Source organism: Trachypithecus francoisi, unplaced genomic scaffold (assembly GCF_009764315.1).
Source record: "Trachypithecus francoisi isolate TF-2019V2 unplaced genomic scaffold, Tfra_2.0 Lachesis_group13, whole genome shotgun sequence".
NCBI classification, from domain to species: domain Eukaryota; kingdom Metazoa; phylum Chordata; class Mammalia; order Primates; family Cercopithecidae; genus Trachypithecus; species Trachypithecus francoisi.
Genome location: NW_022681458.1, coordinates 11020811 through 11046779, shown reverse-complemented (window position 1 = coordinate 11046779; position 25969 = coordinate 11020811). Strand labels below are relative to the sequence as shown.

The 25969-nt window shown below is 37.4% G+C and overlaps 1 protein-coding gene across 25 annotated transcripts in view; it reads right to left on the bottom strand.

Moving 5' to 3' along the window:
- Positions 1–25969, bottom strand: part of TRIP12 (thyroid hormone receptor interactor 12) — a 155556-nt gene that overhangs the window by 17579 nt on the left and 112008 nt on the right. For 8 of the 25 annotated variants that reach the window (XM_033229946.1, XM_033229942.1, XM_033229952.1 and 5 more), the window contains 19 exons: positions 23749–23866; positions 23202–23361; positions 21207–21360; positions 19162–19390; positions 18728–18846; positions 17405–17612; positions 14748–14848; positions 14338–14512; positions 13165–13306; positions 12097–12288; positions 10653–10804; positions 8297–8469; positions 7484–7557; positions 7196–7395; positions 6440–6567; positions 4949–5100; positions 4125–4267; positions 2650–2806; positions 909–1007 (listed from right to left, as the gene is read on the bottom strand). In XM_033229946.1, the coding sequence (XP_033085837.1) occupies positions 909–1007; positions 2650–2806; positions 4125–4267; positions 4949–5100; positions 6440–6567; positions 7196–7395; positions 7484–7557; positions 8297–8469; positions 10653–10804; positions 12097–12288; positions 13165–13306; positions 14338–14512; positions 14748–14848; positions 17405–17612; positions 18728–18846; positions 19162–19390; positions 21207–21360; positions 23202–23361; positions 23749–23866 (2876 nt within the window). Of the gene's footprint in view, positions 1–908; positions 1008–2645; positions 2807–4124; positions 4268–4948; positions 5101–6439; positions 6568–7195; positions 7396–7483; positions 7558–8296; positions 8470–10652; positions 10805–12096; positions 12289–13164; positions 13307–14337; positions 14513–14747; positions 14849–17404; positions 17613–18727; positions 18847–19161; positions 19391–21206; positions 21361–23201; positions 23362–23748; positions 23867–25969 lie in introns of all 25 variants that reach the window. The other 17 variants (XM_033229932.1, XM_033229947.1, XM_033229935.1 and 14 more) reach the window with 7 other exon arrangements.

Below are 25969 nucleotides of genomic sequence, written 5' to 3'. Positions count from 1 at the left end.
AGAAATTTTAAGTCCGTAAGAGGTTCAGGGGAGCCCCAAAACTCTTAAGTTTTGTCTTAAAAAAAAAATTAGGTGAAAGATAAGGGGGAAGTATCCCAAGAGACTTAAATATACAGAAAATCATTACTGGAATCTTTTGGTATACAAATGTTCATAGCGATGTTACTCAAAATAGTCAAAAACTGGAAACAACCAAAAAGTGAATCAACTGGTGATTGGTAAACATATTTTGGTGTACCCATATAATGGAATACTCAATATATAGTTCATATAATAGAACTATTCCATAATAGGAAACAAATTGACACATGCAACATGGATGAATCTCAAAAGCATTATGCTAAGTGAAAGACAAATGACAAATGGCTACATATTGCATGATTCCATTTATGATATTATAAAAAAGACAAAATTACAGGGACGGAAAATACGTCAATGGTTATCAGGGGCTGAGGATTGGGTAGGGGACAGAATGACTGATTTTGCGTGAAATGGGGGCACTTTTTGTGGTGATCGGAGTATTCTTTATCTTGATGTGAAAGTGTATCTGTCAACCCTTACAAACTACATTTCTGAAGTATGCAGTTATTATTTATATCTCAGTAAACCTGATTTTTTCAAAAAGGCAATTCAAACATTTTGAAAGTTATCAGCTGTTTAAAATATCCTTTCAATTTATCAACTGAAAGACTAACAACACAAATGTGTTTTTACGCCAGGAAAAAAACTGCCTTTTAGTATGTAGTTGAAGCTTTGAAAAATGGGGAACTTAGAACAAATCATTCAAGAGAAAAGAGAGCAAAGTCTCCCAACTGTCTTTCAGAATTTCATAGTACCAAGAAACTCAAATAACATTTAATCAAGAACACAAGTCAAGCTGAATAACTATCACTGGACTCCAAGCTCACCTCATTTTCATACTGGATTTCTAACATGGCCCGTGAGCTGCCGAGGTCCTGCATCACAGACTCCGCCTGTTTCAGCAGCTCCTCTCTGTTCACAGTACGCTACAAAGAAAGTACAACTGTCAGGAAATTATGCTCTACCAATATTACACTTTAATAAACAGGTGGTATTTCTTGAAATGCAAAAGAACAAAATCAACTCAATTGTTAACACTTATTTCCTTTAACAGGTAACTCAGAAAAGGTTAAGAGGTAGCAGTACTGTTACAAACATCAACAGCATCCTGGCATACATTAAGGAAACCAGATGCAAGAGTAATTACTAATTTATCTCGTGGCCATGGCAAGTTCAGAAAATTCAAGTTGGGGAAGAAAAAAATCATCTTTGCCAAGTATCAATGCAATTCTCAGGGCTGCAGTTTCATGAAATCTCCCTGGGTACATTTATATTTAGATAGAGAAATAGATATGGAGGTGACAGGTCAAACAAGTGAGCTGGAAACCTATTGGCTCTGATCTGCCAAGATCCTACAAGCACTACTATAAACACCTGCAAATGAGATTTTAAAAGGTCCTGCTAGATTTCTAATTTATGCCAATATCAGTGCTTATGGAATCCTAATGAGGACGTGAATAGGATGACTTTTTTTGTTTTAGACGGAGTCTCGCTCTGTTGCTAGGCTGGAATGCAGTGGCATGATCTCAGCTCACTGCAACCTCCAACTCCCTGGTTTAAGTGATTCTCCTGCCTCAACCTCCCAAGTAGCTGGGATTACAGGCATGCGCCACCATGCCCAGTTATTTTATTTTATTTTATTTTTGCATTTTTAGTAGAGATGGGGTTTCACCATGTTGGCCAGGATGGTCTCGATTTCCTGACTTCATGATCCGCCCCGCCCGTCTCAGCCTCCCAAAGTGCTGGGATTACAGGTATGAGCCACCACACTGGGCCCAAGAAGATTTTTTTAACCACAATGTTTGCTTTATGTTTTGTTTTGCTTTTCAGTATACACTTCACTCCCTGCCACCCATCTAACTCCTTTATTTTATTACTAATGTCTCTTATGAGACTTTTGGAGATAAAGGCTTTAGGAAAAGAAACTTAAATCCCTAGCAAAAAAAAACAAACAGGTAAATGAACAGAAAAGACCTAAGTAAAAACAGTGCTGGTGAGAACTGTAGAATCGGCCTCCACTGGAAATAGCTCAGGACACTGTGGTTCAGAGCCACAAATATGGAGCCAAGATGAGAAACACAGATTAAGTTAGCAACACTGGGGCTAACTGGTAGAAGAGACTCAAAATATACTAAGGATTTTGTTTCAGGCTCTTCTAGAAGGAGTGACTTGTTAAGGGAATGAAATGGATCTGATTAATTCCGACTATTACATAAGAGATCAATTTTTAAAGGCAGGAGATAGTTTGAACTCCTAATTTAGAATGAATAAGTTTCAGTGAGAGAAGACAAGATTCTTTCTTGGTCTAAGAGTTACGGCAACTAAAAGAGCAAAGAGAATTGTAGAAATTATTTCAGAAACTGGCGGGTGGGGAGGAGAGAAACTCTTAGTAAAGGATAAGGAAGAATCACAGATAGCCCAATTCCAAGAGACTGAAAGGAAAATAGGGCTAGCTGACCAGGACCAAGGCCTCCACAACCAACATGCACATTTAGATACACTACATTTCTAGTTTTCCCATTATTTTGAAAAGCTCAGATTATTTAAAGATTTCGGGGAGAAACTTACTTTTTTTCTATCCAATCTAGGTGCAACTCTGCTATCTTGAGAATCAGACTGGTTGATTTCTGGGTTGGTATCAAGTAATCTTTGCATTGCTCGGTCCCGATCAAATGCAGTTACATAAAAAAGCATTTGCCGGGTATCAAAAGGAAAGAAAAATGGGCTGTAAAAAGATGCAATGTAAGTTTATTATCTAGATGAGAATCAGAAACTACTAAAAAAAAAAAAATCCAAACTTATATTAGAAACAACTTTTGATATGATATAGAGTAAAAATTGTAAATAAAATCAGTAAAAATTGTTTAGGTCAATTGTTTATTGATTTTGAGATGGAGTCTTGCTCCCGTCGCCCAGGCTGGAGTGCAGTGGTGTGATCTAGGTTCACTGTAACCTCTGCCTCCCAGGCTCATGCAATTCTCCTGCCTCAGCCCCCCAAGTAGCTGGGAGTATGGGCTCCTGACACCACAACCAGCTAATTTTTGTTTTTTCTTATTTTTATTTTTTTTTCTGAGACGGAGTCTCGCTCTGTCGCCCACGCTGGAGTGCAGTGGCCGGATCTCAGCTCACTGCAAGCTCCGCCTCCCGGGTTCACGCCATTCTCCTGCCTCAGCCTCCCGAGTAGCTGGGACTACAGGCGCCCGCCACCTCGCCCAGCTAGTTTTTTGTATTTTTTAGTAGAGACGGGGTTTCACCGTGTTAGCCAGGCTGGTCTTGAACTCCTGACCTCAGGTGATCCACTTGTCTTGGCCTCCCAAAGTGCTGGGATTATAGATGTGAGCCACCGCGTCCAGCCAGGTCAATTAATTTTAAAGAATTTTCATACTTCTTATATGAAATTTCTAAGTGATCAATAATGCATTAAGTAGCCTTTCAATGCAGAATCTGATATTTAATTTTTCAAATCCTACACTTAGGTTGATAGATCTTTAATCTACCTGAAGGAAGTATAACATGACTAATGAAAGCTCATTTTTAAAATATGACCACCACCTTCATGAGGCACTTGAATCATCCTGAAACCAGCCCTATCTCCCAGTCCATGTCTGTGGAAAAATTGTCTTCCATGAAACTGGTCCCTGGTGCCAAAAAGAGTTGGGGACTGCCGATTTAAATGTATATGGCCAGTGGCTTACATTTACCACTGCAGTTCTAGAGTCCCTGACCCAAGCAGGCTCAGAGAATCAAGCAACTACACCTTTGGAATCCAATTTTATGAGAACAGATAATTTTGACTATCTTCAGCCAAACTGCTATGTGTACTTTCCTATTTCATACGTAGACACATACTACCAAGAAGATCCAGCCCCCAAACTTGCCTGGTCTGTTTACATGCTAAAGCCACACAATTAAGCAAGTTGTGATCAACGGTATTAAATAAACATTTGACTAGGTCCAGTAAAGACAATGTTTCTGTAAAAAAATACATCAAGACCAACCCAGTAACATTTCCAAGGCCACCATTACAGAAGTGATTGTCTTACCAGGTTTTTCCTAGCTCAGTAAGCCATGTTGGGATGTTTCCTGTCATGATTACTAAAGGATCTTGAAGTTGCCTATTTGCTTTTGCTGTTAACTTACTGTTAATAAATTCACTAGTTGGAATAATTTCCTTGCACATTGCATTCTGTAAAATGTTTTAAAAAAAAAAAAAAAGTCTACATGTAGTAAAACATTAGGATTATATTCACAATCTCTTCCATTATCCCCAAATCCATGCAAAGTACCCTGAATTCAGTGCTGGTTGCCGACATACAACACACAGCCTCTCATTACTGTGTCCCACCTAAAACAACAATTCCCACAATACACTGTTAAGCCTTCACATGTACCCCTTGCCACTGCTGGGCACCGCCCCCAGCCATTGCTGCTGGCTCAATCATTCAGTGATGTTGCAGCTAATGTTTCATGCAGGGCCAATTCCTTTACTCTTCTCTATGCTATATAAATATCAACGGCAGCATGCAACTTTTACCCAACTTTTACTTGATATATAAACTTCTTGTTACTTGTACCTAAAGAATTTTAACTATAATAAATCCATGTTCAAGTTTCATATTGTAGCTTAATTTCATAAATTTATTGCTAGAGAAAATTTTACAAATCTGCCAAGAGAATTAATCTAAGGCTTTAGTCTTAGATTAGACCGGGAGAAAAAGTGGGGGAGAGGTTTCCACTGATGAGTACATTATACTTTACTGGGCTAGGATCCCTGCATTTAGCTGAATTACTATTTCCATTTCTAGTGCAATAGGAAATTTATCAATCACAGACCATGAAAACTTCTTAAGTAGACAACGTTACTCACATCATACAAGTAATACCAGTATCGACTGATAGCATGTAAAACTCTTAAAAGAAGGATCACATCTAATGATGGGTCTTCAAATGTTATATTTTCAGGTGGTGTGGGAATGAGGTAAACTTCTAGAGGATTTGATACTGATGGGCACACTCCATCTAAAGGACAAAAGATCAAAGTAAGTTTTGATCAAAGTCAGAAAGGCGAAGCCAGTGCAGCCAAGGTCCTATCATCGCTAAAAGAGTTAATGGAAGTTGTTATAGTCAACGCTTGGAATCCTATTAGTAGGGTATTGATAAGTTTGACAGTCTTCCCATTTTATCTTACATATAAAATGCCTTGGCTTATAAAAATTCCACTTTCCCCTCCCATACCCAAATAAACATTATAATGAAGGAAAGCTGGCTCTTCCACATTTCTCCTTTATACCAGAAACAACGGAAAACGGTAAAATGGCTGGAGGAATAGAAACAAACTGTTTAAAGTTAAGTTCAGTGTTAGAGAAATTTCCCGGATATTTCATATCCAGTTTGTAACGAGACAAATACCTCAAAATTAAAAATCTGGTAAAAGAGACTTGGTTATTTAATGCAAGGCTTAGGACTGAACAGATTGAGGGTTTTCAAGTAGGGTCTGCAAATCCTTTGTTACTAGGCTGCATTAAGGCACCAAAAAAATCTGAGGGACTCAAAACAGTTGCCGTTTACTTATAGCAAGCAAAATAATAAAAAATCATACCACCATCATTTCGTAAAAGAAAATGGCATTTTTTAACACCAAAAACATAACAATCTCAAAATTAAGAGGCTTTTATATTGAACAAACTTAGTTGGGTGAAAAAAAGTGGTACAGGGCCCTTATTTCTGTGGACCAGGGAAACCAGTGTGAGAAAATTACTGTGATGGCGGCAGGGAGGGGGTGGGAGGGTCCTCCATGGAAAAATAATATTGTCTAACTCTAAGGCATTGTTAGTATCATATTTTTAAAGGGAAGAGGTGGGGGAAGAGAGGAAAACTATAGACGGGAAGGAAGTATTACAGAGAAAAATAAGTCTATTACAAAGTGACGGCTATATTCGATGATCATTACATTACCTGGCATCACTTTTTATGATTACTATAATTATACTACTGTCATGGGTGACAATAAAAAAGTAGGCACCAATTGGTCAGTGATCACTACCTTCAGTCTCTTCTTTAGTGAACATGTTCTACCAATGAAATCTGTTTCAGCCTTCATAAAAACCCGAACTGTTAATGAATTGGGAATAAGTTTTTTCCCAATTTTCCTTCTCAATTTAATTTTGTAGGTACTTAACTTTTCATTTTCTAGATATTAAAGCTGAGGATTAAATGTGATCAAACTGTTGGTAATTTCATTTATTTCTCAATCACATTCAAAGATTTTACTACTAAATCCAAATCACTCTTTGAAAATCATGAAAATGGGAAGACTGCCCAGTTGGCAATCCATTTTCCCCTTTATCTACCATCTTACCGTGCCATAACTCATCATGCTTTTTCGCATTTCTAGGGGAAGTTTTCGTTGGAGCCGTTTGGGCTCTTCCTCTTTTACCACCAACACAATCTTTATTACTTTCTTCATCCTCTCTCACAGGTTTATACCTAAAATGACAAGACAGTATATAAACCAAATGTAGATTTTGAAACTGATACAAAGCCAAAATCTAAGCCCTGTACAGACACCACCGTTACCAGAAGACCGTTCTGAGATCTATTCCCTCTCTCTCCCTAGCATGAACCTGGAGAACTTCTTAGAAGAGACCACCTAGAGACCACCTTCCCAGGAGGGGCTGCCTGAGAAACTCCAAGGGTGGTTCTGAGAAAATGGCTCTCTTCAAGCATATGTCAGACACTCACAGACAATGCAGGAAGCTGCATCCAAATGCCTCTTAAGGACTCAGAGATGCCCAACTTCAGATTACCTAATGGAACATCATCTTATGGCAACACTTTAGTCTTAATTAAAAACCTGAAATAAATCTAGAAAAGTAGATGTAAACCATGATTATTGTCTACGAATAAATGTTTTCCAGTAGAATGAATGAGGAGGCTATATATACATATGCATATGTACCTTATCAAATATTTAAAATCGTCTTTAAGAACTAAAATGTGTGATTTAGGGCCCCCTATCCTTACGAAAGCCAGCCATCAAGTTAATGTGAATTCTAAAACACAAGAACAGTTTCAAAGTTTATGAAAAACCAAAAGAAAGAATTTTCACACTTGCCATATTGTATGAGTCTTTGTCCAAATACCAGCTCTGCCTAGAGGATTGCTCTCATCATCCGTGGATTCTCTTTCATCTTCAGCCTGTATACTAAACTGCCGTACTGCCTGATACACAGTCATGTTATACGGCAGCAAATGTTCTCCAATATAAAACTGCAGCCTGTGTCTTACATTTCCTGAATTTAGGAACTGAGCAGCCTGAATAAAGCAAAGCAAAAGTCATTTAAGCCAAAGGCCCTGAACTTTATATAGTACATTATGACATGGTGGGAATATAGTACCTTACCAGAGACTCATCTATTTCCTCGTCTGATCCATCGTCATCACTGTCTTCATCATCTTCTCTTACTCTTCCATACCCTGAAGACCCAAGTAGACTTTTAAACTCATAGCGATTTTAGGTGTGAAAAAAAAAATCCTGTATACACTGGTTAAACATCTTCTCAGAAAAACACATATAGGTTGAGTATCCCTTATCTGAAATGCTTGAGCCCAGAAGTGTTTTAGATTTCAAATTTTTTCAGATTTGGAATATTTGCATATACATAAGATACCCTGGGGATGGGATACAAAGCTAAATATGAAATTCATTTATATCTCATATACATGGCGTGAAGGTAATTATATAGAGTATTTTCAATAATTTTGTGTATGAAACAAAGTGCATGTACACTGAACCATCAGAAAGCAAAGTAGTCAGGTGTGGAGTCTTCCACTTGTGGAGTCATGGCAGCAATCGAAGTTTCAGATTCTGGAGCATTTTGCATTTTAGATTTTCAGGTTAGGGATGTTCAACCCGTATATATTACACTCTGATCTATGAAGCAGAAAGGTCTAAGAAAATTGCCAAACACAAAATGTCATTTCTACTACATTTCACCAAGATAAATTAACTCATCATTCAAGTAAGCAGTCAACCCCTAGTAAGTTCAATGTATGACTATATACTAAGTAGAAAAGAAATGACAGGAATGTAAGTTCCTGCCATCTACGTTTTAACAGAAACAACATTCAACAGAGAAATCACGTATATATCTCTTAATGTAAATTTCTCCCAAATATACATATATAACACACAAAACAAATGCATGGAAAGTACCTCTAACTACAAGGTATCTCTCGATGGCTTGTACCAAAGCCAGAGGGTCGATCTTGACAGGTCCACCCTTCCACTGCTTCACATTTGCACAGTCTGGATGTCTTTGTAACTGGCATTTTAATTGATGTGTGTTGAAAAATTTTAAAGCCTGTGATCCTCTGTTGAGAGAAAAGCTCAAGATAATTTGTGAAAAAAAAGTTAGTCTATTATTTTCACATTTAATATACATTAATTCAAATAAAGGCAAGTTAATACAAACTGCTAAGACACACTAGTACTAATCATTTACTTACCAGTTCTGGAAATGTTAAAGCCAATAATTCAAGTTATTTAGAAAAAAATTTTCTACATAAGAATATTTTGCCCATTCCTACTGAATTACATTTTTAAAAAAACAAAAAAAAGGCCGGGCGCGGTGGCTCAAGCCTGTAATCCCAGCACTTTGGGAGGCCGAGACGGGCGGATCACGAGGTCAGGAGATCGAGACCATCCTGGCTAACACGGTGAAACCCCGTCTCTACTAAAAAATACAAAAAAACTAGCTGGGCGAGGTGGCGGGCGCCTGTAGTCCCAGCTACTCGGGAGGCTGAGGCAGGAGAATGGCGTGAACCCGGGAGGCGGAGCTTGCAGTGAGCTGAGATCCGGCCACTGCACTCCAGTCCCGGCGACAGAGTGAGACTCCATCTCAAAAAAAAAAAAAAAAAAGCAACTTTATTTCAAAGATTTCAGCTACAAAATTACTTTAAAAACTAATCTTTAAAATTTACTTTGCTACAACAGTTTTGAATGAAGCAGTTCAATAGCTACAGCAATTGAAACCTGGTAATGATGTTGAATTGCTCATTTCAGAAAAGCTCTGGCAGGAGTCAGATACAAACTTAGACTGTGATTATCTGTATGATTCCACAAAGCAAGCTTGTCCAACCTGCGGCCCACAGGCCACATGCAGCCCAGACTGCTTTCAATACAAGCCAACACAAATTCCTAAACTTTCTTTAAACACGAGTGTTTTTGTTTTCGTTTTCTTAAGCTCATCAACTAACTTTAGTGTTGGTGTATTTAATGTGGCCCAAGACAATTCATCTTCCAATACGGCCCAGGGAAGCCAAAAGGTTGGACCCTCCTGCACATAAAGCATACACATAGGGATGTGGAGAAGAATATTCCATTTTATGAATATATACATATGCAAACATAGTCTATATAAATTTGGACGAAAATAAAAAGCTTCATGATTTTCTCAAGCACAGGTGAAAATGCCCCCTTACTTCATGAAATCCTCCAGGAAAGCATAATGATCGAAACTGAGTCACACACGCCACATTAACTTTCAAAGCCGAAAAGAAACCCTAGTCCATGATGTGATTGCCTTATCACTCAACAATGCATATTGCTCTTAATTCAATCAAAATTTTTAAAATGTTTTTAAAACATCAAAATGTGGATTTAAAAACCAAACTGGGCTGACTGTGGTGGCTCAGGCCTGTAATCCCAGCACTTTAGGAGGTCAAGGCAGGTGGATCACTTGGGCCCAAGAGTTCAAGACCAGCCTGGGCAACAAAGTGAGACCCTGTTTCTACAAAAAATAAAAAAATTAGTGGAACATGGTGGCACACTCCTGTGGCCCCAGCTACATGGGAGGCTGAGGCAGAAAGATCTCTTCAGCCCAGGAGGTCAAGGCTGCAGTGAGCCATGTTCACACTAGTGTACTCTGGCTTGGGCAACAGAGTAAGACTCTGTCATAAATAAATAAATAAACAAACAAACAAACAAACAAATACCAAATTTCCTATTTTCTAGGCTTCCAGCCAAAATATTCCATGACACTTGTAACATTCCACAACATAGAACAATTCTTTCCTGTAGTACCTCAAGAGTCCTTAAAACTACATTAAGAATATATATATTTATTAAACTAGTAAAACTTCAAATGTTTGAACCCATCAAAATACAAAGTTATAACCACTTATATTACATACAAATCATACTGCTCAAAACGTAAACGTTATTCACATCCACAGAAAATGTTTTACCCCTATTGAAGTTAAACACAAAGTTCTTAAGGAAATTTTGTATGTTGAAGTGTATCAATTTAAGGAAAACTAAGCGTATTACAAGTTACAAATACAATCACTGGATTACATATTTATAAAGCATCCTGTTTAAGGCACATTGTATAATTTTAAAGACAAAAAAGCATTTGATTCATTCTTCAGAGTACTTAATTTCTTTCATCATTACAGCTGAATGTTTTCTGGGCTGATCAAGACTTTACCAGACCTCTTGCCATCTTACCTCAGTGAAATTAAGTACCAAATTCCAGTGGCAAGGGTATAAGCCAGGCAATGGTCCTTACCTGCCTCCTGTCCCATTTCCACTAGGGAAATCATGTACTTTGACTGGAAATTGTTCCATCTGGCTGAGGCAGTTGTTCATCTTGTGAACTAATGCCAACAAAGGTGCATTACCCACTGGTTCCACTCTTCCAATGGGCTCTTCTCCAGGAAGCTAAAGTTATAAATAAACAAACAGGTTAAACAAGGCCTTTTCAAAACAAAACTCTCCTCAAAGAGAAGATTTAATAAGCAGCTTTATAAAAAAGAGTAATTCGTCTATTCATCTTTATCTTTTATTGCAGATTTAGTTTGAACGACGTTACCACATCAATTATTTCAAGAAAGACAATCGTTTTGTACAGTCCACAATCCTGTATTCACAATCCCTACATCCAAAGGCTCTGAAAGCACAAGTCACTTGGTGGCAAAATCTGATCCAAACAGACATAAGGCTATTTACAGTCTTTATTTATCTGATTTTAGTAAGAATATTCATGTTATGCTATAAAAATATTTAATGCATATGATATAGAGTGCTACTCAGAAACTGCTGGAAATTTTAATGTACTATACACTGTAGGACCCTTGAAACCCACCCATCTCCAGGGGTTTCAGATAAGAGATTGCACATAATCTAAAGTATGGTGTAAAACTATACATAATACTGTCACGCTTCTAACGAATCAACAATAAATACTAACTCTGCTTTAGGTGGACCCACAAGTTAAAATACAAGCAATGCTCAAACGCTTCTGAACACAGCAAGCGCATGGTGAAATAATGTTAACACATAGGAGAGCTATCCTAAGCGCTATTATGTAGATAATCCAGAGGGAAACGGCCCAAGTGATGCCTTCTCCTTAAGCCACTGTAAAACAAGGAGAATGCTGTCAACAGTATCCAAGGATTACCCTCTTGATATGTCAATAGTATCCAAGGATTGCCCACTTAAGAGTGAAGGAAGGGGAGCCACTCTGTGGCTCCTGGCTTTGTAATCCACATTATAAACGGTGACATAAATGGTCATCAAGCACCCTTGATGGGAACTGTTACAACTGTATTTTATGTACAAAACAGGAAAATATATCTCCTCTATCTTATTATAGACATCTATTTCCCTAAAAGGAACTAATACAAACTTTAATACATTTAAAAACAAACATTGCAAGTAAAATACATTCACAGGTGACAGACTACTACTAATGGTTCATCTTGCAAGCAAAAAAGACTCAAGATACTTAAACCATAGAAATAGTGACATGGGCTGTGTTAAATCCCCATTTCATTGTTTTACTATTTACTTTGAGCTATATAGAAGTTGAAAGATTCCAACTGTGTAAAAACCTAGAAGTTTTCCCTCAATGTCTTGACCCAGACCAGCTGGAAATTATTACTGAGATTAAAATACATGCATTAGTGAATACTGATTCTTATAAGACATACAGGCATTATTAGGTAACTTACTGGAGAAGAAAAAAATACATGAAGAAATCTCTTTAATCTGATCTCTCTGCTCACAGCATCCTTTTCACTTTTAGATGTCAAATAAAGTAACAGCTGCTTCACAAATCCACTATGTTGGATTTCAAATGATGAAACATCTGACTCTGAGACTATGCTACGGATTTCTACAAGGCACTCAGCTCCACCATCCACCTGAAAGAGTTAGGAAAAGTATTTCTATATTGATTTAAGCAGTACTTAAAAAATACACAACTCACATATCCTCAAAAGGAACTGAATATATTCTCAACGTCCTTAAAAAAAAAAGGAGTGGTACAGTCTTAGTAAATCCTTGGAAATTATGATTTTAAACACACACATACACACTAAATATTTCATGAGGAAAACCAGGAATCCATAACATAAGAAGAAAATCTTTGCATTCAACCAATGTTGTTTTCTTTAAAAAAGTATTTCTAAAGGATGAGAACACAAAACTGAAGAATAAGGGGCTATAACACCAGAATGAAAAGAGGAATCAAGAATACAAGGTGTGGCTTTAAATTAATACATTTAAGGTCTCAGCAAAATGAACAATTTCTTGGAAAACATACAACCAAAACTGCTCAAGGTACATCAAAAACAACAACAACAAAGGAAACAAAACTGAGAACCAGATGAAACATAAAACACTTACTAGTAAACCTCTAGCCTCTCCTGCCACTCTTGAGACCCCATGTGGAGAGAGGGTCTAAGGAAGGCCTATCATCTATACCTATAGTTGAGGATGACTTAGAAAACAGATGTGCCTATGGGGACATTTCTGAAGTTTCTTCATCTGTCAAGAATTATGAAATGTGAAGGAAAGAAAGTCAAAGATGAGGTTTCTAGTACATTTAATACAGACTGATGAATCCTGATAGTCAAGGGATAAGTAAAAGAAATGCCAGCACCAACAGTATATATAAGGTAAGAGTCGATGTATGATAGCTAAATCCACAGGAAGCTAGAGAGTCATGAAGGAAAAGAGTAGCAGGAGATGCTGGGAAGAGACTGAAATAGAGCAGCAAAATGCACTGGTCACAGCACCTGGAGGTTGAGTTGTTCGGTTGCAGCACAAAGTCTCTGAAGGACATTCAAGGCAGGGTTGCTTCCATCCATATTCTCAGAACTGAAATAACGTTCAACAAATTTATGTGCCTGCTCCTTAATCCAACCTTTAATTTTTTCTCTACAAGAAACAAAAAGGAGATATTAAAGTCCCAGTGTATGTAGAAAAGATATAACTTCTGATCAACGTAAACAGCTGCTACATTTAAAATCCTTTCTGGTCTATGCTTAGAGATTAATAAATTCAGAATCCACAACCAAATTAACTTTCACTTTGAAAATGGGCTATGATGGAGAACTGTTTAAAAACTTAAAATACACTGCAGGTTATTACATGAATTGTAAACAAAGTGTACTAATTTTTTGGAACCCTGCAATATAACACTTTCCTAAGTGTTCCCTTTATTTTCTAAAGTACATACATATGTGCATTATCCTTGCGTTTCCTGGAGAGCTGAAGTCAAGATTTACAGACCAGAAACACACACCTATTAAGGATGTAATAAGCTATGGCAAACAAGACCCAGATGCTTCAATTACAAATGATGACAGCTTCAGCAATTCATTCACTTCATTATTTTTATACACTGAAATGCAGATAAACAACCAACAAAACCAGAGACAGCATGTTTATTTTCTCAATGACATTTGGTCTTTTAAAATTTACCTGCAGAGGGAAGTAATCATGTTGGTATGCTACATGCAGAACCCAAAAATAAAACAAGTCCCAAGGTCTTTAAAAAAAAAAAAAAAAAAAAAAAGGCTCTCCCCTAAAATCTTTAAGTTCCATTGTAATGGGTAGAGATTTTATCATAAATGATGTGAAGAGTGTGGACAGAAAATGTCAGCTTTTCCTTGTCTGGAACAAAACTGAGAAAGAGGTTCCCCAAGGAACACAACTTGGTTTTGAACATATGAGACTTTCAGTTAGGTATGCTGGAAGGAGTTTCAAAGCACATGACTAGAACTTAGTACAAAGCCAGATGCAGGGTTCATAAACTGAGAACCTACCTAATTCTTGAACTATGCTTCTAAGAACAAATTAAAGTGTTATGTCTATGTATCATCTCCATACAATAAATGTACTGGCTGAAATAACGTTAAGTTTTTCTAATATGGGAATAGAAGCAACATAAAATTCCCCCCCTTCACCTATTATTGGAGATGGTATCCTTTGAGGCAGCCCTGGCAAGGCCACTACCTCCTGCAGTCCGTGCTGGCTCAATGTTGTTGCTATTGGACTGTGCACTTAACCTTCCCCATGTTTTTGGATTCAAGCTTGCCAGGAAAGAAGATTTAGGTGACTGAGTAGTGGTGGGGCTTTTAGCTATGAAAAGAAAAAAGAACTACAGTTAAGTCATTTTAGTTTAAGTCATGAAAAACAACTGATTTTTAAGATTCACAGTCTTAACAGATTAATAAACTAAAAGAACTAAGAACACTTAGTCCTCAGGAAACTTACGCATACTTCAAGAGCTGCTGGCAGTTTTAATGAAGTAAACATTTCTGCACCTGCTACCAGCCTCCCCTTTACCTCCCCATAGTTTCATCAAAGGGGTTACCTTGATTGTCTACTTTGTCATCATCTCTTGGAGGTGAGTACTTTGGCCTTCTTGGCCCTCGTTTTGGCAGTCGTTTTCTCTTTAGAACATCACTTAATCGACTATCACATGCGAAAATAGGAGATAAGTTTAGTAATTACCACTGTTTTATATCTTTACTCACCGAAAAAGCAAGCTAAAATGGCAGAAACAGTGAGTTATAAAATACTGTCATAACAAGGTATGTTCTTGTTTAGTGATTATTTAATGCCAATTCTGTGCCAGTCATGTTCTAGAGGTGTGCAGACACAGGAAATGATTATTCAGAAAATAACTAGCTGTTTATATTCAACTATGAAACATAGAGCCAAATAAGACGACTGATCAATTTTCTATGTTGTTCAACTTTAAATGGTAGTATGTAAGTACATAAAACAAATATGCAACACAAAGGAGCAGAATGAAAATAAATGGGTAATCACCAACCTGAAAAAGAATGTTAAATCTGCATACCATACCTTTTCCCCTAACCAAAATGGCCACGAGTAACATATACGTGACACTTAGTGTTCATGTTGTCAAAATACCCCTCTGCCTCTAATATACTACTGAAAGTAATTTCACAGTGTGACAATGGCAATAACATACTAAATAAATGTGTTTACAAACATTTTAGTATGGTTTTTAAAACCTATATACAAATCTAGTGAGTAGTGCGAGTAATTTATTCTGAATTAGAATCATTTGAACACCTGTAGCCTGTTCTAACGACACTAGAAATAGTTTGTAACCGCAATAAATTTTTAGATTAACAAAGCTAAATAAGATGAAAAGACTGAAAAATATGGTTTAGCTGGTCTGTGGCCCAAATAAAACTGGAAAAATCTGAAAAAAAAAAAAAGAAAAAACCTGGAACATTTCCAACACCTGACATTTCTATGGAATATACTTAATAATGTGCTCGAATATGCTTGACAATCAGGAAAAATAAACTTTCAAAGGATGAAAAATGTAATTAATTTCCATTTTAAAAAATATGAATTTTTCATTTGCAACCATGCTGTAATATGGAACCACTTAAAACTATTTAAAACCGTGTAAAAATATTTTAAGAAAAAAGTTATTTTCTCTTTCCTTGGCATAATCAACTGTTAGACTCTATAATCAATTCCAACTCCTTAAATTAAAATGGCTCGGAAACACTGCATTTGAGCTGGGCATGCTAGCACATGCCTATAGTCCCAGTTACTTCGGAGGCCAAGGTGGGGAGGCTCATTTGAGCCCAGGAGTTCCAGGTTAGCCTGAGAAACAGAGCAAGACCCCGTGCCATGTCTCAGGGAGAAAGTAAAAAAATTTTAAAGGGAAAGAAATATTGCAATTGTCTGAACTGTATCATCCCCTGTAATTTACTGAGTATCTATGATGTCTCAGGCACCATGCCTACATTATAGTAAAACCCTGCAATAACATGTTACTGCAGCAGCTAGTGGGTAGGAATGGGGCTGGGAAGGAAGTAAAGGAGAGAGCAAGGCTGGAAAGGAAAATGGCAGCCAAAAGCTTGTAGTACTCTTGTACTTCCTTGTAGAATCAGGGAAGTACAAGAGTCCCCAGAACTCTCCAAGTCCAATCTCCTCAGACTGGTCAAATAACATGGGTACCAGTTAAACTCAGCAGTTTCCTAAAATAATACCCACTGTGCCAGAAGTTCAGTCTGCCACAAGTCTTGAAACTGCCAACATTCATATTTAAGCTAGACTAGAAAACTGCCACCAGGTGGCACCAATTCCCCTCATCCTCTCTCCTACCTGAGTTGGCTGCCTGCACAGGACAATGCTACCCTGTAGATTATAAGACTAAATGTTTGGACTCCACTTATTATTACTATATTTTAGCATCATCTACTTTTCAGCTTAAAAGAAGCCAAAAGGAGTACTGCAGTGAATACATTCTCAATTTCAGAACTGATTTTGGTTCATCATGTACCACTCATCTAGTAATATTAAACTTCTAATAGAAGAAAATAAAAACACTTTTAGACTGTGATTTGTTTCTAACACAACAAAACAGAAACCAATGGAAAGTCTGGAAACATTCTTAGTAGCATGGTATAACGAAGATTAAAAGCTGATAAATAAATCGGAGTAGAAAATTTAAGAACTCCCATTTTCCCTTATTAAAAATTAGCAAAGCATTTACTCCCAGTTGCCAATTAAAGATAAACCTGAAAGCAGTATTTTTTGGCCTTAATTCTAAGACTTCTAATTTTCAGTAATTTTAACTGTATCAATATCTGGATGTCTCTAAGGTCGTATGTACGCAGCAGCACAAAAAAGTCCCAAGATTATGAAATCAGAAACCAGAATTCAAATCCCACAACATTAGATCCTACAAGTAACATAAGTGTTGTAACACTGTGCAAGTCACAAATGTCTCTGAACTTTAGTTTCCTTGTATGTCAATGGGAATAAAACTAATCTCTTACAGTTCCTAAACACAGCCCAATACAGGTTTCCAGTACATCTTTTCTTCCCATTCTCATTAACAAAACACAGATGGAAAAATACAATATATATATATAGATATGCTAATGTTACCATTTTACTCCCTGTATGATTCTTAGGTACCAAAAAAAGCACTAACAGCAAAGAAATAAAAAACACAACACAATTCTTACTTACCCTTGAGGGCTGAGATCTAAAGAATCATCTCTGCTGTGCTGCAAGCTGGGTGATCCCAAATCAGCTGCAGCATGAGTGGCAGCTGTGGCCGTCCCACTGCTGACTGAAGTTGTGGATCCCAAGGATCCTGATCCATTCGTACATGCCTTTGGTGGACTTGTCAACAAAGACTCGGATTCTGCTAAGTGTTTTACTTGATGCATTACACCTTCATAATAACAGAGATGAAAGGGAGTCAGTTGTAATCAGGAACAGAACCTTCTCCCCACCACTACAAAATCCCTAAATACCAACACTGACATAATACACAAAAAGACTAAAACATAACTGGCAAATAGGTAAAAGAAATTAGGAGCCAGAGTTTTCAACTTGACTTCAATCAGAAAAAAGTATAAAAACTAAAGGTTAAAGAAAAATACTTATATTGAATGTCTTCTAATCTTCAAAACCAGATTATATAAAACTTAATAGGGTCATAAAGTCCTACTCAAAGAGTTCAAAATACTTATTATAAAAACAATAATCAATTACAGAAATACAGTGCACACCCTGTGGTGTGATAGCCAGAAGGGATGAAAAAGACCTAGAATTATCAGTTAACTTCCAGTGCTACAAAAAGACAAGATCACATTAACACTGTCACCAAAAAAAAGAAAACAGCTATGAAGGGTGGGAACTATCACATCCTTGAAGGTGTGTAAAGAGAGCTAAACATTAACTTGTGAGGCAGGGGTTCCTATCTGTCCTGGAGTCATAGGAGAGTATGTATGAAGGAGCGTGACTAAGAACTATCAAAATGTATACCAATGTGTGTGTCTGATTATCAGCTAGTATAAACTATATGTAAATATGTGGATAAATTTAATGTGAGTGAATGAGCACACATTCACAGTTTTCTGGGGAAGAGTCTACGGCTTCTACCATTCTATCAGACTCTTATTAAAAACAAACTGTAATCCCATGATGAGGCAGTAGGATTGCTTGAGGCAAGGAGCTGACATCAGTCCAGGCGTGCACCACCACACCTGGCTAATTTTTGTATTTTTAGTAAAGACGGGGTTTCACCATGTTGGCCAGGCTGGTATCCAACCCCTGACATCAAGTGATCCACCTGCCTGGGCCTCCCAAAGTGCTGGGATTATAGGCGTGAGCCACCACGCTCAGCATAAAAGACACATTCTATGCACTCCGAGCTGTAAGCTAACAGAGCTTTAAATGTCATTTTTAAATTGAAAAGCTATCAGTTTTTGTTCAACAGATTAAAACTTTATTTCTATTGAAGTACTATCTAGACTAAATGACTATTAATTTATATGACATTACCTTCTCTTCTGAAGTAAACACTAAAAATATCAGGTAACTTCTGCATTAAGATTTCTGCCATCTGAAGTGCTCCCACTACTATCTTCAGGTCTTGGCTTGACAGCATGGAAGCAATGTGACTAAAAAAAGAAAGCATCTGTATATAAAACTCCGCCTGAATTTGATGATTATTTTTGGCCATACTACTTTAAATTGAGAGCAAAGCATTTTCATAGTGAAACCATTCTATTAACATAAATATTTTTCTTAAATGCTCAACTTTTATATTTTATAAAAGCTGTATGTGAATATGAATAGACATTAGACAAAAAAGAGCTCAAGATACTCCAAACAAACTTTTGTGCATATTTTTTCTATTATTACTTTAGAGGTTTCTGAAATTACTTGCAGAGATTTGAATTTGTAAAATGTTTCTACTATTTTCATTAACACACCTTGAAACAGCATGATTTTTCAGAACATCCTTCAGAAGTTCAGCATCCGCAAAATAAATTATCCTAAGAATTGCTCTAAGGCACTTATGTCTGACCGCAGGTCCTGCTGAGGAACTATACACTTCATAAAGAACACCAAATAATGTCTTAATAAAAGACTTAGCCAGTTCTGGATCCTCTTTCATAAGCTGTGCTCGAGCATCATCCTTCTTTGACTCTGAATATCCACCTATTATATTTAAAAAAAAAAAAAAAAAAAAAAATGCAATCCTGAAGTGACAGACTTTAGAAACACAATAAACAATATAAAATACTCAAGTCAATGTAATTCTTGAAATGCTATGAAAACTTTTTCATTATAAAACACATGAACGCCGGGCGCGGTGGCTCAAGCCTGTAATCCCAGCACTTTGGGAGGCTGAGACGGGCGGATCACGAGGTCAGGAGATCGAGACCATCCTGGCGAACACGGTGAAACCCCGTCTCTACTAAAAATACAAAAACTAGCCGGGCGAGGCGGCCGGCGCCTGTAGTCCCAGCTACTCGGGAGGCTGAGGCAGGAGAATGGCGTAAACCCGGGAGGCGGAGCTTGCAGTGAGCTGAGATCCGGCCACTGCACTCCAGTCCGGGCGACAGAGCGAGACTCCGCCTCGAAAAAAAAAAAAAAAAAAAAAAAAAAAAAAACACATGAACTTCTTTGATATGATCAACTAGGATTTACAAAGATGCTAAAGGCAACATTAAGACAGACAAAATTCAGCTGTCTAGAAAACCAGTGATCCATTTGGACCAGCTGAAAGTAACAATTCATCACCACACTGTACCTCTTTATTTTACTAATATATATTCAATGAAACAATAGGGAAATCCAGTCCTAACCAACTAAACCAGTGGTAAGAAACAAGAGTTCTAGAAATACACGGTATTTCACTAAAAGCTTTGTAAAATGGATAAAAAAGGTCATTCTGCCACTTTGCTTAGTGACATAAAGTGTAAGGAAAAGATAACTGATAAACAGTAAGTTATACACGAGGGGTTGACAAAGTACGGTCTGTAAGCCGAATCCAGTCTACCACCAGTTTTTGTAAATATAATTTTATTAGAACGCAGCCATGTACATTTGTTTACATATTGTATATGGTTACTTGAAGGCTACAATGGCAGTGGTGGTGAGTATAGACTATATAACCTGCAACACATTATTTGCTATCTGGCCCTTTTCTTTTTCTTATTTAATTAATGTATTGAGACGGAGTCTCGCTCTGTTGCCCAGGATGGAGTGCAGTGGCGGGATCTCGGCTCACTGCAAGCTCCGCCTCCCGGGTTCACACCATTCCTCTGCCTCAGCCTCCCAAGTAGCTGGGACTACAGGCACCCGCCACCATATTCGGCTAATTTTTTGTATTTTTAGTAGAGATGGGGTTTCACCGTGTTAGCCAGGATGGTCTCAGTCTCCTGACCTTGTGATCCACCCACCTCGGCCTCCCAAAGTGCTGGGATTACAGGCGTGAGCCACCACGCCCAGCACTATCTTGCCCTTTTCCCAAAAAAAAAAAAAAAAAAAAAACACACACATTTGTGGACCACTATTCTCTAAACCACAGCTGCAAAAGCAATGAACTAAATCCCCGAGGGGAGAGATAAATGTCAGAAACCTGGTTTTGTTTTGTTTTTTAATCACGATTATCTGTCCTTAATTAGTTCAGATAATTTTGGCAGGAAGGTATAAAATACAAGGTTGGAAAGAACTAGTCAATGGACCTAAAGGTATAACAGTAGTAACAGGATCAGATAAAAATCTGCATGAGCGAATTCTAACTCGAGTCTCAGGACATCAGGTAAGTAGACAAACTGTGGAAAAGATACCAGTTAATACTGGCTCACTCATCCATTACTGCACATGATTTAAGAAATCCAAAACCAAATTATTGTTATGCAATTGTCTTAAGCTTAAAAAGATACTTAATGAACCAATTATTATTTATTATGCAAACACAAAATATTGCACAATAGTATAGTGCTATTTTAACTCAGAATGTACTTACTAGTGTTACTATTGGCTAAGGGGTTAGGTTTTCTCTGAATGGCACGTGCTGTTCCCGTGTCCTCATTGATTTGCTGCATAGAATTAAAATCAATAGTATAAACTCGTCCCAGAGTGGACAAGCTTATCTCATCCTCACCGACCTGATGGGCTGCCTGAGAGCAAAGAGAGAGAAACTTTGAATATAAACACTGAGAAATCTATTACCTTAAGACACAGTGGGGACCCTCCAAATATGCTATCTTACATATTTATTTCATCAGGCCTTAGATGGTGAAGTTAACAGAAGATGGAAAATTTAATAGTGTAGATATGACAAAACTCATTCATTCACCGAATCATTTTTAATTAGACACAGGTTACATGCCTCAAGCCTTATCAGGGACCCTTAAACAAAATGCAGGTAAAATCTTGATGAAAGATCCACCTATGTAGCATCACTGACACAAAGAAGACACCATTTGTATTAAGAATGCTTTTGAGACATTGTTTATAAAAAAAATCAGTTATCCATAAATCTTGGTATTCTTAGATTAAAAACGTTATTTACACGATGAATTCTTAGCAACCTACCAAAATCCTCCCTTAAACAAAATGATCCTATAAAATTGTCCTCATGAAACAAAGACAACTTAAAGATTGAAAGGGACACAACTGAAACAGATTCACTGCCAAGGTTGCGTGTGGTATACAGAACATATTTGAGACAGTTCAATGAGCACAAGTTTGATTTTAAAGAGACTACAGAAGTGACAAAATATTCTCATTACAGAATCCAATCTATGGAACTCCTAGGCTGAATGGAAGACAAGATTCTCAGTACATATGAGAGAGTAAGCTAATAGTGAAGGTGATCAGGAAGCTAATAGTGAAGGTGATCAGGAAAATGCTAAAAAGAAGATGACTTAGAGTTAGAGACCAGGACCGCTATTAGCAGGATTGGCCTGCTTATACATTGCTTATATATAATGCTGCACAAAACACCAGTCAAAGTCAATTTTCTCATAAAAGTTGGCTCTGAAACTGGATTTATTTTTAAAACTCTTGATTTTATGATGTAAGTCATTGGTTTAAACATTTTTCTAAAATTCATTTTTAGAAACGAACTAGAAGGCACCTTTAAAGAAGACTGTCTATTCAAAATGTGTGATGTTCTAAAAAAAATTCAAAAATCAAAGGTTGAAATTAGAAAAGACATAAATTCTTACAGGTGTCTCATGTATTGAAAATAGTAAATTATGCATGGCATCACAAATAACACAGTGACCAACACCTCCTAAGCTGGAGCAAATATTATGCTAATTTTGTTTTAAAAAATATTTCAGTGCAAACAATATATAAGGAAGTAAAAATAAAAATCACATAAAACTGTCACACAAAATCACTGTCAACATTTTGGTATATTCCTCCCCTTTGTATTATTCATATTTTCACTTATTTTGCTGAATTCCAAAAAGATGCACATAATACTGTATATTGTGTCTTCCATTCATATTTGATTTTATCATTAAAATTTGTCCCAATAATATCTGGATAACATACAAGCCTATGTGTATCACAATTTACTTAATTATTTACCCAGAACTAGCTATTTCATTTGTTTCCACGTTTTTGCTCTTAAAAAATATTGAGAGGGAACTATTTGTATGTAAATCTTTGCTCATGGGACATTGCTTTCTGATAGAAGATAGACACGTTTTAGAACCTACAGCCTAAGTCTTCCAATGTTTCCTTTCAGAAATGAGGAAACTATGGAACAACAAACTTAAATTACTTGCTCCAAGTCAATCAGGTAGTTAGCAGCAGAAGCAGGACTAGAACATGATGTTTTCTGACCTGAACAGAAATGAGGACCTTGTTCTCAGGAGACAAAATGAGAGAATCTTGAGTTAATTCAAAATCAAGCACATTCAAGTACACATATCCACCTCCCCATTCCATCCCTACACCCACTCTCCAACAAAATAGACATATTTAAACGGTACGATGAAACTACTACCTCAATGATCCGGCTGTCAATCCTGTTATATGGATGCCAGAGGCCCCGATCGTCACGCCACTGCCATATCGCACCATCTGTGTTCTGTGCATTTCCCTTCTTCAACATGGTATCAACTGCAAAAATGCCTTCTTTTGGTAAACATGGCATAAGTTCACTGAAAACAAAAAGTACAATAATTTTAGTAACTTTATGAAATATTAGTAAACGTTAGGTCTATAAAGAAAAATCATCTCCCACAAACTACAAGTTATAGTTAGCCCCATCTTTTTTTTTGGAGACAAAGTCTCACTCTGTCGCCCAGGCTGGAGGGCGGTAGCATGATCTCGGTTCACTGCAACCTCTGCCTCCCACGTTCAAGCAATTCTCCTACCTTGGCCTCCCAAGCAGCTGGGATTACAGGTGCTCACCACTACGCCCAGCTAAGTTTTTGTATTTTTATTAGAGATGGGTTTTCATCATGTTGGCCAGGCTGATCTCGAACTCCTGACCTTGTGATTCACCCGCCTCGGCCTCCCAAAGTGATATTTAGCCCAATCTTTACCAAATCAGAGATGTCAGTTCATACAGTTCTTGAGGACTTCGTGGAACAAGATCAATCTGTTCCTGACAACTTCCATTGGAGGCACCACACAGGAGAAAGTGAAGCGTTTCTGCAATGTCTGTAAAAACCAACAACAAAAAACAAAAGCCTATTAAACTAGTTATAGTACCTCATGCAAGGGCAAATATTACCCAAGGGGGGAAAATAATCAGAATTATTTTCTTATAAAGCAACATAATGCAGAAATTAATGTAAAAAATGCAAAAGTGCTGTAATAAAGAACTAAAAAGAAATTCGTGCAGATTTTTTTTTTTTTTTTTTTTTTGAGACGGAGTCTCGCTCTGTCACCCAGGCTGGAGTGCAGTGGCGCGATCTCGGCTCACTGCAAGCTCCGCCTCCCGGGTTCACGCCATTCTCCTGCCTCAGCCTCCCGAGTAGCTGGGACTACAGGCGCCCGCCATCTCGCCCGGCTAATTTTTTGTATTTTTTTAGTAGAGACGGGGTTTCACCGTGTTAGCCAGGATGGTCTCGATCTCCTGACCTCGTGATCCACCCGTCTCGGCCTCCCAAAGTGCTGGGATTACAGGCTTGAGCCACCGCGCCCGGCCTTCGTGCAGATTTTAACAATCTCTTTCTGGAGACTTCATTCTTTAGTCCAAACCTAGCTGGGTGCCTCATCACAATTCCTTCTTAACCCTAAGACTTCAGGAACCCTTTATTTCTTTCCTTGAGAAGCACAGTATTTTGCACAAAAATGCATTCAACATACCACAAATCAAATATATTCATGTATTTGTGTTCAATTCAAATACACTGAAAATGTGTGGCCTATAGTATAAAATGTAACAATTAAAAGTATCTGAATCTTATTGTATTGTGATCAGGAAAACCGCTACCTAAGTGACACTGATTACATGCAAACTTGATACAAGGATCAGGCAGGCATTCTCTACTGTAAGTTTCCATTGCCAGAAGACATCAATTTCTGGAGGACTCTGCAATGATAACCACTCAGACGTGCTGACACCGTGAGTGGAAGGAACTCTCACTCTCTACAGTTTAGTCAGTCTAAACCTAAGGAAAGCTGAAACCTAAAGACACAGCGGGGTCTTTGCTGATTGTGTGTGTGTTCCTGTAAATATTATACATATGCAAAATATACATAGACAAATTGTCTGCCACACAGAATTTCACAATTAGTGGTTAAGATTTTTTTTAAATTGCGGTTTTGCAACTTCATAGAGAAGTTTGAATACATGGTATGCTGCATTATGAGGATTTTATTTTTTTAGAAGTCAAGGGATGACAACAAAAGAGACAAATAGAAGAGGTCCACATTTCCTTTTACAGGGTTATTACAGTAAGCAACTATGGTGATCTCCATATGACAAACATGTGGTAAACTGCCTGGAGCATGCAAAAGAGGTGAAAATATACTAAAAGAAAAAAAAAAAGTTAAACAAAAGGCAGGCAGCAATTTTCCAAAATAGTATTTAGGGATGTGCTATAACAAAATGTACATTAACAAGAAATAATCTCTCTCAATGATTCAGGAAATGTTGGGATAAACAATGTTCAAAGAACTCCTAGGGACTTTAGTAAGTAAAATGAATTGTGGATACTCAAGAAGAGTTGAACCTTTCCCAATCGTATTTAGGAAAAGAGCACTTTCTTCAAGACCACTCAAAATAGGGTTGTCTGGAACACCAAGTTTGGAAAAGACTCTATGCTTTATGGAGAATCTTTCCAACTAGCCACCTCAACAACATTATTTTTCTACAAAGTTATGTGCCAATGTGTTAATTCACAAGAAGAGCAACTAAATATAAAACTGAGCTTCCCTAAAACGAAAATATTATACTGCTAAATATACTGTCTCAGACAGTATGGGACCACTCAGACAGAGTGGGACCAAAGATGATTTTATCAGTTAATATCATCACTGACTCCCAGGGTAACATCCATAGAGATTAGAATTATGGCTATGAAATTATGCACAATTAAAGGTATTCTATACAAAAGTGATCAATACTCTACTAGAACCAATCGTAACATCCAGGTGTGATGGCTCATGCCTATAATCCTAGTACTTTGGGAGGCCAAGGCGGGAGGAAGGCTTGAGCCCAGGACTTCAAGAACACCCTAGGCAATACAGTGAGACCTTGTTTCTACAAAAAGTTAAAAAGAAAAAACAAAATTATAATGTATAGATGTTGTTTGG